The sequence below is a fragment of the Myxocyprinus asiaticus genome, chromosome 12 (assembly GCF_019703515.2).
Source record: "Myxocyprinus asiaticus isolate MX2 ecotype Aquarium Trade chromosome 12, UBuf_Myxa_2, whole genome shotgun sequence".
NCBI classification, from domain to species: domain Eukaryota; kingdom Metazoa; phylum Chordata; class Actinopteri; order Cypriniformes; family Catostomidae; genus Myxocyprinus; species Myxocyprinus asiaticus.
The window spans coordinates 8,389,431-8,409,079 of NC_059355.1; the positions used below are offsets into that span (position 1 = coordinate 8,389,431).

Consider the following 19,649-nt stretch of genomic DNA (forward strand, 5'->3'; position numbering starts at 1 on the left):
TTAAAAAAACTGCACAGAGGAACCCAAAAACAGGTTCAGTGTGAATGGCTCCTAAGACTAACACTTTATTTATTTATTTACAAAAAAAAATTTGTGGATTTTTCCCCTTTTTCACCCAATTTGGAATGCCCAATTCCCAGTGTGCAGGCGTAGTGATTCGCCTCAATCTGGGTGGCAGAGGATGAATCCTAGTTGCCTCCACGTCTGAGACCATCAACCCACGCATCTTATCACGTGGCTTGTTGAGCGTGTTGCCACGGAGACATAGCGCGTGTGGAGGCTTCACGCCATCCACCACGGCATCTGCGCTCAACTCACCACGCGCCCCACCGACAACTAACCACATTATAGCGACAACGAGGAGGTTACCCCATGTGACTCTACCCTCCCTAGCAACCGGGCCAATTTGGTTGCTTAGGAGACCTGGCTAGAGTCACTCAGCATGCCCTGGGATTTGAACTAGCGAACTCCAGGGGTGGTAGCCAGCGTCTTTTACCACTGAGCTACCCAGGCCCCAAGACTAACACTTTATTAACATATTCTTCATGTGAAAAGAAAAAACAGTGTATGTACATACCATAATATTACAGTTAACTTTTATTTTTACAAGCAAATGTAAGTGGTGCATGCCCATGCTAAACTCACCGTCACAATACCTGGGCATTGCTATGGGTTGCTAAGGTGTTCTGAGTGTTGATATATATGGCTCAGGTCCCTCCTTCAATGTAAGTCCATGGGATTTGTTTTCTCAATTTAATCGTCCGCCATGAGAAAATTGTATGTCTAATCGCCTATGAAATTAACAGCACACCTCTCCTCAACAAGCAGCATAATTTGAGGTATCATTTATGTATATTGCTCAAAAGGTGAGGGACTAGATATGAGCCTATTTTTAAAACTTTGGGTTAGGGGTATTTTCAAATCCCTAAACGTACTGTAAGTATGAGCAACATTAATAGTGATAAGTGTATTTGATTACACATGGAGTTTCATAACAAAGTTCGGGAGGAGCATGTTCATTTAATCCAACCAATCTCATCGCCAGAGTAAGCATATATAAACAGCTGCTTACCACCATGGTGGCGACGATTCTTCTGGCATCCCTCCATCCACCCTATCTCCTCCATCCACTCATCAATAACACTACAAGTCCGGGGTGGTATTCGAGCTCAGGTCAAGTCTCGTGCCTCGAGCCCTCCTCCAGGGACAGCTCGTTTACACTATCCTCACTATAGGATAATATTAACTTGCAAACTACTGAAACCAGACTGGTGTCTGTCCAGTTCACCTCTAAATTTGCACTTGTAATTTTGCAGTTTAGTTACTTTTGTTGTTTTCTTCTTCTTTGTCCTCTGTTGATGTCCACAGTTATTGTCTCTTGCTAATAAAACTGAACAAACATCACAGACCGAGCTGAAAGCCACAGACCAATTAATCACCTAAAGTGTCTATGTGCTTTTATTTATGTGTGTGCATGGATATGCATGAGTGCATGCATTTAAAGGATGTCTGAGTGGGAGCAAGTTTGCATAAATGTGTGTCTACAGCCACAATATGATTTTAGGTGTATGGGGTCATATTGCAGGGTTGTGGCTGATAACCGCTTGTCTGAAGTGTTTGAAAAAGTGAACATTTGGTTCACCTCAGCCCCTCCCAAACACCTCTGTTGTCTTTTTAAATAGACTTAAGACAGTTTCATGGTCTCTGCCAGCGCTTTCCCCTTCCCGACTGGGATTGTTCCAGATTAGATTAGACGCAATATGAAAAACCGTAAACCAAAGACCCCTCAGACTGTGAAAGCTATCAAAGGCATATTTTCACTGTCTAATCCTCCTTCTGCCCCCCTCTCCCCCTCCCTAGGTTTCACCCCACACACCCCCTTTTTGTCTGCCCAACCAAACTGTGCCCATCCCTCCTGGTGCAGTCTGGGATTATTGGTGATTTGATGAATTATGCATGAATGCCAGAATTGACTCAAAGCTGTAAGTATGTGTTTGTGAGCGAGCGCGGGCTTGTGTTTTGAGGGGTGAGGGGGTCACGGCATAAGAGGGTCAACCTAAACATCGCCTGGTCTCGCAGACACAGGGTGTCTAGTCTCAGGTGGAGTTCGAAAAGAGAAACAGATAAGGAAAAAGAGGAATTAACTTTTGCTCTGTTATTGATAGGGTTGTGAAGCTGGCGCCCTACTGTCTCACCAGAACTGTACACAAACACCTGGGCCAGAGGTCAGTGATACTGGCCCTCTTTTTTTCACCAAGACAGATATCAGGACCTGCCGCTACTGGATTCATAGAACAGGCGTCGTTACCTGGCAAGGTGTGCAATGCATCACATCACCACTGATGAAACTCTTTATTGTGCTCAAACTGTCGCATGGAGCTTGCCTTGTTTGTGTTTTAAAGGTGAAGTGTGTAAATGCGCCACTAGTGTCAACTAACGGAATTGCAAAAATAACTTGTTTTCAAACAGGTTTCACAAACACTCCTCCCGTCTTCCATAAATTGGACATACAGATAGTCCCACCACAAACTTATGCTATAGGTTGAGCGAATGTTGCTGTGTCGAGCTGATTGGGATTCTCCAGACCACTGTTTTGATAGCGCCACAGAGCCACAGTGTTACACTTTTCAGGGAAATCCAACTACTAATGCTTTACTTATAGCTGTCTCTGCATATTATGCTGAGATATGAGAACGTTTTTTAACAATGAAAAACATACAAATAAGATTCTTTCATATTTTAACAGAATTACTACAGAATTGAACAGTAATTATTCTGATCACATGACAAAATGAATGACTTGTTCAGTAAGTTTTTGAGTTACTAAAAAGAGCAGGCTGGTAAAAGTAATTTGTTCAGTAAGAAGCGCTGGATGTTTTGCTTTATAGATTTGGAAGAACCAGCTCGTAAGAGTAATTTATTCATGACTACACTGGTCGGGCTGTATGTTTCGCGCTGTAGATTCAAATGAATCGTCTTTTAAGAGTTATTCATTCAGGAATCAGGTGTGGTGGGTTAGCAAGAGACAAACACAGTGGGTGTGTCATCAGGCCTCAAAGAGACGTTTATTTTAAATAATAAACAACAGAAAATGTCCAAAAAGGGCAATAAAAGGGGGCCTGGGTAGCTCAGCGAGTATTGATGCTGACTACCACCCCTGGAGTCACGAGTTAGAATCCAGGGCTTGCTGAGTGACTCCAGCCAAGTCTCCTAAGCAACCAAATTGGCCCAGTTGCTAGGGGGGGTAGAGTCACATGGGGTAACCTCCTCGTGGTCACTATAATGTGTGGTTCTCACTCTCAGTGGAGCGCGTGGTGAGTTGTGCGTGGATGCCGCGGAGAATAGCGTGGGCCTCCACAAGCACTACATCTCCGCGGTAACGCGCTCAACAAGCCACGTGATAAGATGCGTGGATTGACGGTCTCAGACATGAAGGCAACTGAGATTCGTCCTATGCCACCCGGATTGAGGCGAGTCACTATGTCACAACGAGGACTTAGAGCGCGTTGGGAATTGGACATTCCAAATTGGGGAGAAAAGGGAAGAAAAAAAAATTAAATAAATAATAATAATAAAAAAAGGGCAATAAAAGTGTCCAAGGGAGTTAGTGTTCAAGCAAAAGGGGAATCTGGTGTCCTTGCCATGACATGGGGTTCAGTGTAGGTTGGGGAATGTCCACAGGGGTTGGTCCAGGTTTTAGGGGCGGGGTCCGGTGGTCATACACACTCCCCTGCTGGGCCCGGTGCGCAAGAGGCGGCAGCTTCTCTTTAGCGGGTCAGCTTCTCTGAGACTGCAGCACTTGAGGGGAATGGACCCGACGCATGCTCCAGTCCATGGCATCGCATCTAATTTGCACCGGGTGTCTGGGGTGCAGTGCTGAGATGGAAGATGGACTCCCAAGGAGAGGCGTGCTCTACGTTTTAAAGGCAGTGGTGATAAGGTTAAATTGATTAAATTGCACCTCTCCTCTTTCTTGCCTACTCCCGTTGTGAGCCTGGCAGAGGGACGGCCTTCAGAGACGGGGGATGATAAAGAGAGGGAGGGGCAGGTTTTTCCGCCACACAGGATACGCTAGTCGGGCTGTATGTTTTGCGGTGTACATTCAAAAGGACCGGGTCCTAAGAGTCATTCATTCGGGTATCAGGCTACACTGGTCGCGCTGTATGCTTCGCGCTGTACATTCAAAATAACTAACTCATAAGAATCACTCATATGGGAATCACACTACACTGGTCTGTTGAATGTTTTGCACTGTACATTCAAATGAACCGGCTCTTAAGAGTCATTTGTTCAGGTATCTGATACATTGGTTGCACTGTATGTTTCGTGCTGCAGATTCAAAAGAACCAGCCCATAAGAGTCATTAATTTTGGAATCAGGTCAGGGTGTATGTTTTGCTATGTAGATTAAAAAAAAAAAAAAACTCATAAGAGTCTTTCATTCTGGTATCAGGCTACATTGGTCGTGCTCAAACATTCAGGAATGAGACTAAACTGTCTCTTGTATGTTTTGCACTGTAGATTCAAAAGAACCAATTCACAAGTCAATTATTTCGGGAATCAAACCACACTGGACACACTGTATGTTGCTCGCTGCTGATATAGTTATGGTGTTGCAGTGCTGGTGAGTTAGAAACATTGTCAGAGAATTTTAGGAAGATGTCCCATCCGCGTTGCCACAAGACTGTGGCAGAACTGTTCGAGAACTGTTAATGGAACAGAAAGTCATGAAAATCATTTGATTCTGGTATTTATTTATTTTTTGACAGTTTTTCTAAATTGCTAAAATTATTGAAACCTTCACCCATTTTCTCACAACTTCTGTGCTCAAAATCAAACGATGCTTTCAGATCATACACACAGCCAGTCAATATATAAACACTACAGAGCATTCATTAGACAAAACATCAGAAAATGATGAACACAGCATCTAGGGCATGTAGTTATGGATAAAAAATAAATAAATTTAAAAAAAATATATTGTATATAGTAAGCACATTTTGCAATTACTGTCTTGTAAGTATAGTGTGGTAAAAAAAAAAAGTATAGTAATCACAACTTACAGTAGTACAGTGAATATATTGTATACTGTAAGTACTGCAAGAAATACAGTACTGAATGTCTGTATATTCAGCACTTGCATACTGTAAAAATACAGTAGTCCAACTGCAAAACCCCAAAGAACAAAGAACACTCTAAATGAAAAACACATTACAGTAAACTCAAAAATGTAGTGCAACTGCAAAATTAAAGTCAATGAGAGATGCATTCTGCCTCAGCAACTGTTGAATGTCCTTTAGCTCATTTGGTACAGCAGAAATATTTAAACTGAACAGATGTGCCTATAGTCTGGTGTACTGTAATGGTGTTCAAGGGTTTATTCGCCAAAAAATTAAAGTTCTGTCATTACATACAGAAGAGAAGAGAAGAGAAGAGAAGAGAAGAGAAGAGAAGAGAAGAGAAGAGGCCAAACGGGGGAAGGGAGCTTTTGGGGCCCCTTCTCAGACAGTCATGAAGGGCCTCTTGGATGTTTCCTTTCTGCTGGACGGCCTCAACAAAGGTGCTCAGTCATGTGAAACTTAATCTTGAGCCCCCCCAAAAAATCACCTTTGACCTTTCTCTGCCTTCACCCAAGGAGAAGGGGCCAGGATCGGAGGCATTGGGGAGAGGTCACGTCCCCCAAGACTCTCCCCGAGCACACGTGTGCGGACATATGTGTGTGTGTCTGTTGTGCATTCTTGTTTGTGAAAAAGAAGGAGCGACCCTTTTACTGATTTTTCTTTCCAGCCTAGACCCCAGTCTAATCCAGTAGCCCTTAACTCCTGTCTGGGCAAATCTAGAATCACCTCTGTCATCCAATACTTGTGTGTTTGTGATCTTAAGGGGATAAATTCCTGGAATCAAAAGAATGAGACATACTGTACACACACAAACACACACACACACACACACACACACACGATTAGCCTCATAGAACCCTGAGATTGGGGCTTACCTGTCTTTGGTGCAAGACCCTGTATAGTATACTGAAACAAGACAGAACAGAGAACTAAATGAGAGAAATTGGAACGCCCAATGTCCAACGGATGTAGAAAAGGAAGTCCCGCCTTGCAGAGCCAATAACCTTTAAGATATATACATCGCCTGTCAGTCAACTGGAAAAAGCACATTTGCATTAGCTGACCATCCTGAAAAATATATCTATTTCTTTTTCTTTTTTTTTGTGATCTCAGATAAAGAAGCACAATTTATGAGACCAATGTAGTTAGATTTTACTGCTGATTTGAAATATGTTCTTTGATCGTAATCTTGACCAACCATTTTGGAGATTTCCGTCTTTCCCCATAAAAGTAATGTAAATTTGAGCTGTACTTTTATGCCGCTTACAAAGAAAATAGCTGGCCGGGAGTGTTCCAAAGATGGCCACCGATTGGACTGACTTCCCTTGAAAGGGCCTTTGTATCTACTGCCTACATAAGCAGATGCCTTTTAAGCTAGCATCCTAACTCAAATGGAACCTCAGTTCTGATTTCCAAGTGACTGATTTTGAACGCTCTACATAGGCAGCAACTCTGTACATCATACAAATAGCGCTTAACTCAATATACAACTCAACACACTGAATTGATTTTTAATATTGTTAACCTTACAAAAATTGCGAATTCTGGCAAACTTGCCCCAAATTCGCCACTCATTATTTTCAGATGCAAGTGAGCTTTGCGGCAAACTCTTCATTGCCTCCAAAGGTTTGCTGCAGGCTCACTACTACAGGTGAAGAGCTGCAAACTTCTGGAAAGCATTTACTAATTTGAACATGAAAATAATGAGTGGGAAATTTGCAGCAAGATTGTCAAAACTCTAGATATTTTGTAAGGGTTAGTGCAATATAGCATACCTATGGCCGGCACATAGCTTAGATGTTAGTACTGTCGCCTCATAGCAAGAAGGTCCTGGGTTCGAGCCCTGGCTCAACTGGGCCTCACTGTGTGGAGTTTGCATGTTCTCCACATGTTTGCGTGTGTTTTCCTCCAGGTGCTCCAGTTTCCCCCATATGATAAGTGAATTTGAGACTCTAAATTACCCTGTGAGTGAGAGTCCCCCAGCCACTGGAGGTTGCGTCAGGAAGGGCATCTGGCGTAATCATCCAGCGTAAGACATCCAAGTCAAATATACGGATCACGGATGTTCTGCTGTGGCGACCCCTAACGGGAGCAGCGGAAAGAAGAAGAGCAAGAAGTACAATAGATCATACCTGCCAACACTCCTGATTTTCCACCCCATCTCCCAATGTAGTGGGCTAAAGCATGGAACTGGTAAGCAGAAGGTTGCCGGTCCAATCCCCACAGCCACCACCATTGTGTTCTTGAGCAAGGCACTTAACTCCTGGTTGTTCCGGGGAGTTTGTCCCTGTAATAAGTGCACTGTAAGTCACTTTCGATAAAAGCATCTGCCAAATGCATAAATGTAAATGATTTACAATTTCTCCTAATAAACTCACGATTTTCTGCATCCACACTTTGCTCATGAGAACGTATTAGACCTCCAGGTAGGGTTGCCACCCCACTCGTAAAATACAGGATCGTTCCATTATTTAAATATGAAATGATGCGTCCCGTATACGGGACGCATCATTTCATATATAAAAAGGGAATATCCCGTATTTTACGAGTTGGATTTTTCCCGTAAGTTGGTCAGATGACATCACGGCAAAATTGTTCCAGATCGTTTCTTTAACATTGATATAAATTGGAAGTTTTTCATACGGTGGGTAAGGGGTCGTCTGAAATGTCAACACTTTGTGCTGAAACGTGCGAATACTGTGGAGGGTGGTAAGAGACCGTCAGAAAAGTCCTCACATTGTTCAAAAGCTGTGTATTTATTTTATTGAAAAACAGAAGATTCATTATAAATGTTCAATAAGATGTACCAAATTATACAGATCCAACAATGTATGAATGCAATCACTGAGTCATAAGACAAGAAGTACAGGTGAAGGAAATAAATATATAATTAAAATAAAGTAAATTAAAAACACATTAAAAATTTTATATAAACCAACACAGATGTATACAGAAATCAAATAAAAAAGATAAATAATTGAAGAAATAAAAATAATTATTAAGTCATGGGTCAGTAAAGTTCTCAGCATATAAAAAAGGATATACACATTTTTTTATTAATAACTCAAAGAGCATTTATTGCTAAAACTGTTAAGGATATGGTAAGGGACCATCTTATCATTTCTTGATATTATTCATCTTCAATGTAGTAGCCTATTACACAGCTACATTTCTATTTCCCTATATGTATATTACACACCCTGTGTAAAGCACCTGCTCCCGGCTGCGGTTCTTCGCACATAGGAACCACGTCCGTCCCAGTCTACTGCCTAACTGAAATGGAGCCTCATAAGCAGTGTTGGGGAGTAACGGAATACATGTAATGGGAATACGTATTTAAAATACAAAATATAAGTAACTGTATTCCACTACAGTTATAGTTTAAATCATTGGTAATTAGAATACAGTTACATTCAAAATGTATTTTGATTACTGAAGAGATTACTTTGCATTTTATTGTCATTTGTTTCATTTAATATTTAGTCCTTTCAGATGTAAAAATGTATACATATAAATGATGTGATCCAAAGTGCATTTGAACAGCGGTGAAATGTGTTATACACTTATGATGTGTTACATTCATATTAGCAGACAGAGAAGTAAGTTTGAAGTAAGTTTGGAGAAGAAGAAATAGAAATAAACCTTGTGTAAATTGTCAGCCTTACGCTAAGTTAAAATGCTATTTCTAGCCATTTTACTTGCACATGTTTCCAGGCACGATCATATTTTTTTTATTAAGAAAATTCACGTTGGATCATAATTTCTTTTTTCTAGTAAGACCTTTGATATTAGGGCAAAAATCATATTCCTGATAATAATTTTTTTTGTATTGTTTTCCTGTAAAAATATCTAAAAATTCTTAAAACAATTTGATTGATCTTGTTTTAGAAACAACACTGCATAAGACATTTAGGTTTTTCAGAGAATGTATTTTTAACATGTGTATTTTGTCTTACTGTACTGGCAGAGTTTTTATTGTCAAAACAAGTGAAAAAATCTACCAGTGCTGAAGAAGTAATCCAAAGTATTTAGAATATGTTACTGACCTTGAGTAATCTAACAATATACATTACAAATTATATTTTACAGCATGTATTCTGTAATCTGTAGCGGAATACATTTCAAAAGTGACCCTCCCAACCCTGCTCATAAGTGATCGATCTGGAACACACTACATACCGTAGGTAGCAACTCTGTGCATCATACAAATAACCTTCCTCACACAAAGCTTAAAGGAGATTTGACTCAATAAACTTAATAGAGTTTAGCACAACAGAGCATTAGCATGTTGCTAAGATAAAAATGCCATAATCTGAAGCATATAAAACATAACAGACACAAATATTGTGTAAAATAATCTTTTAATTGACCACTTTTAATTGATGGATTAATTTATTTTTTTTCCTCCCCTTTTCTCCCCAATTTAGAATGCCCAATTCCCAATGCTAAGTCCTCGTGGTGGCATAGTGACTCGCCTCAATCTGGGTGGTGGAGGACAAATCTCAGTTAACTCCGCATCTGAGACCGTCAGTCCGCACATCTTATCATGTGGCTTGTTGAGCGCATTACCGTGGAGACATAGCATCACGGCATCCACACACAACTCACCACGCGCCCCTCAGAGAGCGAGAACCACATTATAGCGACCACAAGGAGGTTACCCCATGTGACTCTACCCTTCCTAGCAACCGGGCCAATTTGGTTGCTTAGGAGACCTGGCTGGAGTCACTCAGCACACCCTGGATTCAAACTCGTGACTCCAGGGGTGGTAGTGGCATAATGTTGATTACCAATATATATATATATATATATATACACTAGCGGTCAAAAGTTTGGAATAATGTACAGATTTTGCTCTTATGGAAAGAAATTGGTACTTTTATTCACCAAAGTAGCATTCAACTGATTAATAATGTGAAAAATTACTATTACATTTTTTTTTTTAAATTATACTTTTATAACTTAATAAACTTAAAATAAAATAAACTTTTTAAACTACTTCAAAGTGTTCTCATCAAAAAATCCTCCACGTGCAGCAATGACAGCTTTGCAGATCCTTGGCATTCTAGCTGTCAGTTCAGATACTCAGGTGACATTCCGCCCCATGCTTCCTGTAGCACTTGCCATAGATGTGGCTGTCTTGTCGGGCACTTCTCACACACCTTACAGTCTAGCTGATCCCACAAAAACTCAATGGGCTTAAGATCCATAACACTCTTTTCCAATTATCTAATTTTCTGTTGTCCAATGTCTCTGTTTCTTTGCCCACTCTTACCTTTTCTTTTTGTTTTTCTGTTTCAAAAGTGGCTTTTTCTTTGCAGTTCTTCCCATAAGGCCTGCACCCCTGAGTCTTCTCTTTACTGTTGTACATGAAACTGGTGTTGAGCGGGTAGAATTCAATGAAGCTGTCAGCTGAGGACATGTGAGGCATCTATTTCTCAAACTAGAGACTCTGATGTACTTATCCTCTTGTTTAGTTGGACATCTGGCCTTCCACATCTCTTTCTGTCCTTGTTAGAGCCAGTTGTCCTTTGTCTTTGAAGACTGTAGTGTACACCTTTGTATGAAATCTCTCAAAAACAAACACAAAGACAATGTTAAGCTCCATTTAACAAACCAAATATCTTTCAACTGTGTTTGATATAATGGCAAGTGATTTTCTAGTACCAAATTAGCAATTTAGCATGAATACTCAAGGATAAGGTGTTGGAGTGATGGCTGCTGGAAATGGGGCCTGTCTAGATTTGATTAAAAAAAAATGACTTTTTTTCAAATAGTGATGGTGCTGTTTTTTTTTACTTCAGTAATGTCCTGACTATACTTTGTGATCAGCTGAATGCCACTTTGGTGATTTAAAGTACCAATTAACACATTAAAATACACACTGGTTTAAAAGTATAGCCACAAGGTGTAAACATTATGTGTTAACATGATTTTATTGTGACAAGAAAGGGATTTACTGGCGTTACTGCGTTTTCCAGATTACTGAGTTTACCAGCATTGCGTCATCATGGCAACAACGTTGCAATATTTGACATAACTGTACACAGATAAGGTTAGCTAGCAATTTTATCATTCTGAAATAATGTTAACATGTATAATGTTTACACCTTTTTACTATACATGAAACAGAGTGTATTTGAATGTTTAAGGACTGGCCCCATTCACTTCCATGGTAGGGGCCTTACTGTAACTGATTTTTGCTTCTTTTTTTTTAAATAAACGAGGGATGAGCACTTATTTTTTGTGGTAATCAACATTATGTCACAAATGCTCTCGGCTGAGCTTAACGTGCCTCACTAGGCAGCTCACTACATATTGAAACAGTCACAAAATTCTGTACAGATCCTATTGGTCGGATGAAGACCAGCATTGCTTCTCCAGAAATGGTTATGTTTTTAAAAAAACAGGTGGTAACCAAACGTGAATGAAGAATGTGAAATATCTATAAATTATTTGACATAATAAGAAAAAAGGTAATGCCTGCTACAAAACTTTGTTTTCAAGGTTTCTCTCTTGTCAGGTTTGTTGTAGGTGACTCAAATGAAAGACAAAAGGCATTCTTTTGTGAGAGAATTGACTGATCCTCTCCGAGAGCCTGAAAATATATTCTGTGGGGAGGGAGAAAGCCAGAGAGCAAAGGTCCCGACCTGCTATGGGAAAAGCATGCATGCTATGCATGGTCTGTTTGGGCTCAGGATCCCTGTGACCCACCATTGTTCACCCTTTGATATTGAACTTGGGAGAGGGGAGCAGAAAGCAAGCAGAGCACCTAAGTGGTGTAAAAAAAAAAAAAAAAACACACACACACAAGTTGGTGCGGCTATCCTTATGAGGACTCTCCATAGACATAATTATTTTTATACTGTATGAACTATAGATACTATCCCCTAACCCAAACCCTACCCCTACCCTTAAACCTAACCCTAAAAAAACTTTTTGCATTGTACATTTAAAAAAAAAAAAAACATAGTTTAGTGTGTTTTTTAAGTGATTTGAATTATGGGGACACTAAAAATGTCCTCATAAACCACATTTATAGCATAATACCCTTGTAATTACCATTTTGTAACCTAAAAAATGTCCTTGTAAACCACCCAAACCCCCCTCCACATACACACACACACACACACACACACACACACACACACATGCACACGCACACGCACGGACGCACACACAAAACTAGCCATAACCCATCTAGTGCCCATCCCCAAGTCTTAAGGGCTTTTATCTCAACTGTCAACAGTTTAAAAAGCAAGATCCTTTTCTAAAGCTGGACTTTAATCTCCTCCAGGTCAGTAAACATACAGTGCTGAAGCAAGGGCAGAGAGAGATAGAGAGAAAGAGAGAAAGAGAGAGAAAGAGAGAGATTACTTTGTCATGCCAGAGCCAGTTCAAAAAGGAAAAGTAAAGAGTGCAAAATTATAGAAAAAAAATAAATAAAAAGGCTGTTAATGTTATAACACAGACACCCAAATGACCAGACAAAGACTGAGACAACAGATAAAGCTGCCAACTTCCGTCTTTTTCATTTAGGTTCTGCAAAGCAAACACACCTGGTGTTAATATGCATGTGTACACACACACAAACACACACACCCACACACACACACACACACACACACACACACACACACGGCGGGGTCCAAAATTCAAAATGCTTCTATTTTGCATTCTTTTCTAATGTAATACAAAATATAGTTTTTACTACAAATTATAGTAAATGTAAAAAAATTTACATGAATTTGAGAATTTCTTGCATGCATTTGAACTTTCATGGACCTTATGTACAAATTAGTTCATATGGTGTATGTGACACATTTGCTTAGGTTTGATTTGTGACCTAGAATCTTAACGATTTTGGTAACACTTTACAATAAGGTTCCAGTTGTTAACATTAGTAAATGCATTAGTTATCATTAAATAACAATTAACAATATGCATATACATCATTTATTAATCTTTGTTAATTTTAATTTCTGAAAATACAATTGTTTATTTTTAGTTCATATTAACTTATGTTACCAAATGCAACCTTATTGTAAAGTGTTACCAAGATTTCTTCAAAAAACAAAACAAAAAAAAAGTAGTAACGTTTAAGTAAACTTTTAACTTTTCTTTGTTCAAAACTTTGTTTATTTCTGTTTAAATAATAATAATAATAATTTTAGACGTGAGCCATACCATATAAAAACACAATTTTGCAAAAAGTTTTATTTAACCTGAACTTCTTATGGTTATTGTTTTTTTTCACTTATCTAATTAATTTGTTTGAACTTTTAAAAGTTAGCCTAAATGAGCAAAATCAGATTTTTTTTTTATTTTACTTATTTTATTTTTTTATATACGCCTGTTTTGAAAAGGACATTCATATAGCTGAATGCACTAAAATCATAGTTAAACAGAACAGGCCGACTTACTCTGATAAAAGTTACAATTACTGCCCTTTTTTTACAATGGGTCATAAACAGGCTCAGACTTAATCTGTTGATCTTTTTTGCTAAATAAAATCTGCAGGATTCTGTGGAATGGTTTTAAACGTGTTGAATGGAGCTGAGAATGTAATCAAATTATTTAGGCTACGTACACACTGTTTTAGTTTGAAATCACATTGATTTTGCAATGTTTACAGCTATCATCCACATTGAAACTGCATTTCCTCCACTGAAAATGGAGACTTCGAAAACACTCTCTAGTGCCACATTGGCAAATGGTGACGTTATGAAATCGAAAACGTGTAGACTTAGAAAACAAACATGCAAGGGTAGAACTTGTGTAGAACTTTGCAAATAACGGGCATTTCAATTCTATTGAAATTTGCGGACTTCTGCTGGCGCAGATTCCAGGTGAGTTATTAATAAAACAAACCAAGACAAACCATTGTATTTCAAAATGCATTTTAAATGTATTTATTGACTCTTGATTCATTGCATATGACATCCATTCTTTCAAAGATGACTGGAATGTTTCAGGTTGTGGGGGGAGACTGTGACAGTTCAAAATAAAGAGGGAAACCCAAAATCTAACAAACTTTACTGCATATCCAAAGGCCAGAGATCATATAACCACCTGTTCCTCATCATCGTGACAGGTCAGAGAGGATTGTGTACAACAGACCATTGTATAGCCTTTTATCCATGTAAACCCCACATAGCTATTTCTTAGAAACTCATTTTCAAGATCCATACATTAAAACGTTTCACTCTATATTATCCTGCCAAATTAAGGAGAAAACAAAAAATGGTGGCAGCATGTTGAAATTGACTACAGGTATTTTTGTACCTTTAAAGTGAATAAGGAACTGTCTGGGATTCTATCCTCTACATAAATACTATCTTGACTACTCTCGATGAACATTTAAATCAAGATCTGCTCTACACACTGATGTGGCAAACAATAGCTTTTGACTGACAGTAAGTCGGCCCTATAAAATGTCAAATGTACTCCTACAATCTCATCCTGGTTAACTGTGGATGGCAAAGAAAAAAAACAGGACCAGAAGAAACAAAAATCTCAATAACATTTAGTATTTACATAGTACATTGTAATTCACAAAGAAATAAAGATGGGCAGCAAAAATTGAACATTTTAAATGAATTTCCTGTTAAAAACACCAAAGTTTTGCAAAAAGAAACCCCAAAACATCTAATTCTTAAAAAAATATCATGGCTGTTTAAGCAGATAGTTTGGAGTATATAAACTGAGAATTAAACATACACTGTCCCAATTAAACATCTAGTTCCTAAATCAAGTCTTCTTTTTCTTTCTTTTTTGTTTTTCTTTTATTTCCTTTTTTGCTGGCCAAGAATTATAATCTAACTGTATTTTACAAAATGTGATGACACCTCATCAAGTTGTTGATATGAGAGGAAGTTTCTCTCAAGTGTGTCTTGTAAACAAGAAAAAAAATTAAAAACAAAACAGTGCAGGTTTTCGTGCTATTGGAGAGCGGTTTTGTTTTATACTCAACCACCTGCCCGTAGATTAGCAGGACAGATACAGAGTTTTAGGCTGAGTGGCAAGTGCTATTCATAAAATTCACTATGGGATAATGTAGAGAATAAAAAGTCTGAATGTCAACTCGGCGGGCACAAAATATGTGTAACGTTGGCTAAGTGCTTTATACTATTAGACAGGGGTATATACAGTACATAGCTTTAGAAACTGCAGAGTGTTGTGTTATAGAAAATGGTAACACTTCACAATATGGTTCTAGTCATTAAAATTATTTAATGCATTAGATATCATGAAATAATAATAAATGATGATTTTACAGAATTTTTTAATCTTGGCTAATATTAATTTATCAAAGTCATATTAGTCCTTATTGCATTAACTAAAAGTAACATATACAACTTTAATTGAAAAATGTATTAGTTTATGTACAAATTAGCATAACCCAATATTAATAAATGTTGTAAAAGTATTGTTCATTGTTAGATCATGTTAACTATTGTGTTAACTATAACTATAAATTAATGAATATAACCTTACTGTAGAGTGTTACCAAGAAAACGTTATGGAAATAACCTTTATCAAGCAAGTTAACGGTAAAGTGTTCAGACTTTCATCCAAGAATGTGTAAATGTCCTGAAATACATTACTGCATTGCTCCATCAAAACTGGCCTCCCTAAACTATTTCTATTTTTAATCGATCTGAGCTCAATTTGAAATTCAAAGGATTTTCAATCCTGAAAAAAGAAGCTTATTCAGGGACTATAAAGATATATTGTTAAACTTTCACGAATGACCCTGTCAAGAAATTGATTCTTTGACATAACTGACATATTTACATTATTAATATGCATTTTGTTCCATGCACCAAATAGAAATGTATCAGTATAGTCCAAAAAATTGGCTTTTTTCTACTGAGTGAAACACATATTCAGGGCTACTTTCTAAAAACCTTCATAGAAAACCCAAATAAACATCGAGACCCTATGTTAAAAGAAAACATACTAATGTACCAGTCAGTTTGATACCAAAATACAAGATAAAATCTCTCCAAGCCAAAGGGCATGAACATGCCAACAAAAGAATTGTACTTAAATGAACACAATAGGTTATACTAGTAAATGATATACACAAGAACTTATACTGGATTCCTGCAATTAGTGAATTCACAATAGGTACTTGATGCAAGAACCTTATTTTGCATTGAACAATATTCCCAGGCTTATGGCAAATGGCAGAAATCACAGACGCTTTAAAGACACCCAAGGCACTCTTTTTCACAAGCAACAATAAAAAATCAAATAAGTTTAGTATTTGACTAAAATGTTACTGTTCAAACTTCCGCTGGTAACCCTATAGTTCATCTATACCCCTATTAACAGTGTAAACCCCAGTGTGAATGTAGGTAGTCAAAAGATTACAAGCTTAAATGACAAAACACTAGGTATGACACGTAAAAATAATTGTTTGCAGCATGAAATGTTCCATTCGATAAAAGACAGTACCAACAGCAACACAACTAATGCTTATTAATCAAGCTAACACACTAAAACATGCCAACCAGTAAGAAAAGTACAAAACATTAAGTTATTGCACATTAGAGAGGCTCAAAGTCTTGCGTCAATTTTTGCCCAGCATAATTCTCTGACGCTGTGCCTTAAATATTATTCTAGGACTGCAAAATATGTCGTAAATCTACTCCGTTTTAATTTCGATGCTCAATGGTCGATCGTTGTGCCATTTTTTCATGTGCTTCTCCAGAGTGCTGTAGACGCTAAAAGGCATGTGGCATATCTCACATTTGTAAACGTCCTTGCCCGTCTGTCCGTGCGTCTTCATGTGTCGTGTTAACTTGCTGCTCTGAGCACAGGCGTAGCTACAAAGCTCACACTTGTACGGTCTCTCACCGGTATGGCTGCGGCGATGCACTGTCAAGTTGCTGCAGTTCTTAAAGACTTTGCCGCAAAACTCACACATGTCACTACGGCGGCTGTCCTTGGAGCTGGGTCGACCAGTGGGGAGGTGGGGCGTACTGGCCCTACTTCCCGTTCCACTGCACCCCGATGCTGTCCCTCCATCCAGCTCACCAGGTGGAGTGGAGAACCTGAGACTGCCATTCTCCGAGGAGTGCTCTGAAGAGGTGGCAAAAGGCGATTGTCTTGAGTCCCCAAAGTTGAGGATGGGATCCTTGAGCTGGCGGGATGCGGCATATCCAGCCAACCACTGAGAGTACACATTCTCAGTGTTGGGGACTGTAGGAGTAGGTAGATCAATATCTTTTTCAATCTTTATGCGTTTCGAGAGAGGACTGTCGGATCCTGGACTTCCAGCAAGAAGTTTACGAGAGAGGTCGTCATTTAGGTAGGAGGCCGTACCATTTACCATGGGTCCATTTCCCTCCTTGACTTGGTCTTTTGGGGAGTTATCACCACCTGTCTCGCTAGTTGATCTATGGTCACCTTGTTTGTACAGGTTTAGGGTGTCTCGATAAACCTGAATTGCCTCCGAACTTTTGTTGTGACATTGTCTATTGTTCTCATGGTGGCGTGCACCTTCTAGGCTCAAGCTAAAGATAATGTCATCCCTCTCTCCTGCCTCACTATCATTCTCTTCCTCCTCTTCTTCTTCTTCTTCCTCCTCCTCTTCTTCCTCTTCATCCTCCTCCTCATCATCTTCGTCATCTTCCTTCTCCTGTCCATTTTCAGGGATCATGCCATTGTTCTCACTTTTCAACTTTGCCACCACAGATTTGAGAGCATTGGTGGCACTGCTTAGCAAATCACTTGTTCCTGGTTCCGGAGAACTGGCAGTTGAAAGACCATCATCAGATTTAGAGGTAGTGGAGGAGGATTTGTGCAGATGAGTCTTCATGTGGCGCTTCAACTTGCTGGCTTGAGTGCAAGCATGGTTGCACAGGTGGCACTTGTACGGTTTCTCTCCAGTATGACTGCGCCTATGGACAATTAAGTTGCTCTGGAACTTGAAGGACTTCCCACAGAACTCACATGACTTTGCCTTCACAGTTGGCATGGTTGGAGTTTGTTGAGTTGATGTTGAATGAGGTCCGGGAGAATGAGAAGCTCCAGGTTGCAAAGGCTGAAGAAGCTGTTGCATGGGGCTAGGACGGTTCGGCGACATGGGCGGAGAGGACCCAGCAGAGTTCCCTGCCAGTTCCCTTAGACGTCTTGAGAAGTCCATAGATGGGGAGTCCAAGGGTACCGAATTAAGACGCAGAACCCTATCAAAGGCGCTTGGGTGGTGGGGGGCCAAAGCCAGATCATCTGGGCTCATATGATGGCGTGGTGGGGGACTAAAGAGTGGAGGTGTCCTAGGATATCGACCTTCTCTAGGAACTGACGACCCTTCTCTGTTGGCTATCCTCATCAGGCTATAGGGGCTGCTATCTGCACGCTGGGCTGTGTGTAGCGGTGGCTGCGAGGCACAGTCACCACCCATGCCTGGAGCAGAGGCCACCCGAGGAGTTAACGGACTTCCAGGTTCACTCTCCAGGTATATTCGGAAACCATGAGTGTTCTGGGCATGCTGTAGCAGGAACCAGGCGTTGCTGAATGACTGCTTACAAGTTGTACAAGTGTAGCTGCTGGGCTCATCTTTTTCTGCAAGACAAAAGCAGAGAGGAAAGGTCAGCAGGCCATCTAGGAAGTATAAATGTTACTTTAATTCTGAGCTTTACATTATGTTAAAATATTAAGCAATCTTGAATGCCAATCTTGCTAAAAATTTGAGCATCTTTACTTGCACAACCTTGCACTGATTATGCTTAATAACCTGTCAATGTGTAAGGTCAAGTAAACACCTTAATACTTGTTCTTTTATCTGGAAAAGGTCATACACGGTTTAAGCAATAGCCGATCAGCACATGTAGATTTTTGCCCGATATCCCTATTTCACTCTGCATGTAAACACCTTTACCGGCGTTCTTACTAGTTTATCCAGTGTGCGCAAGCATTGTGTGTATGTCGCTTTACAACTGACATCAAAAGGAGTGGAAAACCCAGTGATTTCAAATATAATGTAAACATGATTTTCTTGCGTTGTTGGGTTTTTGAACAATTTGATTTTTAAGATAGTTAAGAGCATATTGGTGTGCATGTAAACACACTAGAGCAAGTAAGCAAGTAGCAAATTAAAGGACTTCCAGCTCATGGCATTATCCACTACACCACACCACCACCAGCATTCAATGAAAATACATGCCATTGAACAGTTCATAATGTATTTGTTTGTGTATTCTGTTGTAAACATCTTTATATATAAAATTTTGTGTTCTTGCCGAAGCATTTTGACACAAAAAGTCACAACTATACTGGCAACATCTGACCTTATGAAACTGTAAGTGAGGTTGTTCAGGTTCTGAATTCTAGGTCTACATTCCAGCATCATTTTTCAACTGCTTTGCATCTCTCTGAGGTATCTGACACAAAACCCAGAGTGAACCAAAAAACCTGTACCCAATCAAAACACTTTTTCACTGCATAAAACATTCAAGGGGAGAGGCTGGTAAATTATGGATCATTACAATCTGCAAAAATTACAGTTAATTGCTGCCAC

At 39.3% G+C, this 19,649-nt stretch overlaps 1 protein-coding gene across 1 annotated transcript in view; it reads right to left on the reverse strand.

Annotated features, from left to right (window-relative positions):
* Positions 1-14,044: 14,044 nt before the first annotated feature.
* The window catches only part of LOC127448698 (B-cell lymphoma/leukemia 11A-like), a 33,823-nt gene continuing 28,218 nt past the window's right edge, over positions 14,045-19,649 (reverse strand). The window contains exon 3 of the mRNA XM_051711427.1: positions 14,045-18,694. Coding sequence (XP_051567387.1) covers positions 16,773-18,694 — 1,922 coding nt within the window. The 3' untranslated portion in view covers positions 14,045-16,772. The remainder of the gene's footprint in view (positions 18,695-19,649) is intronic.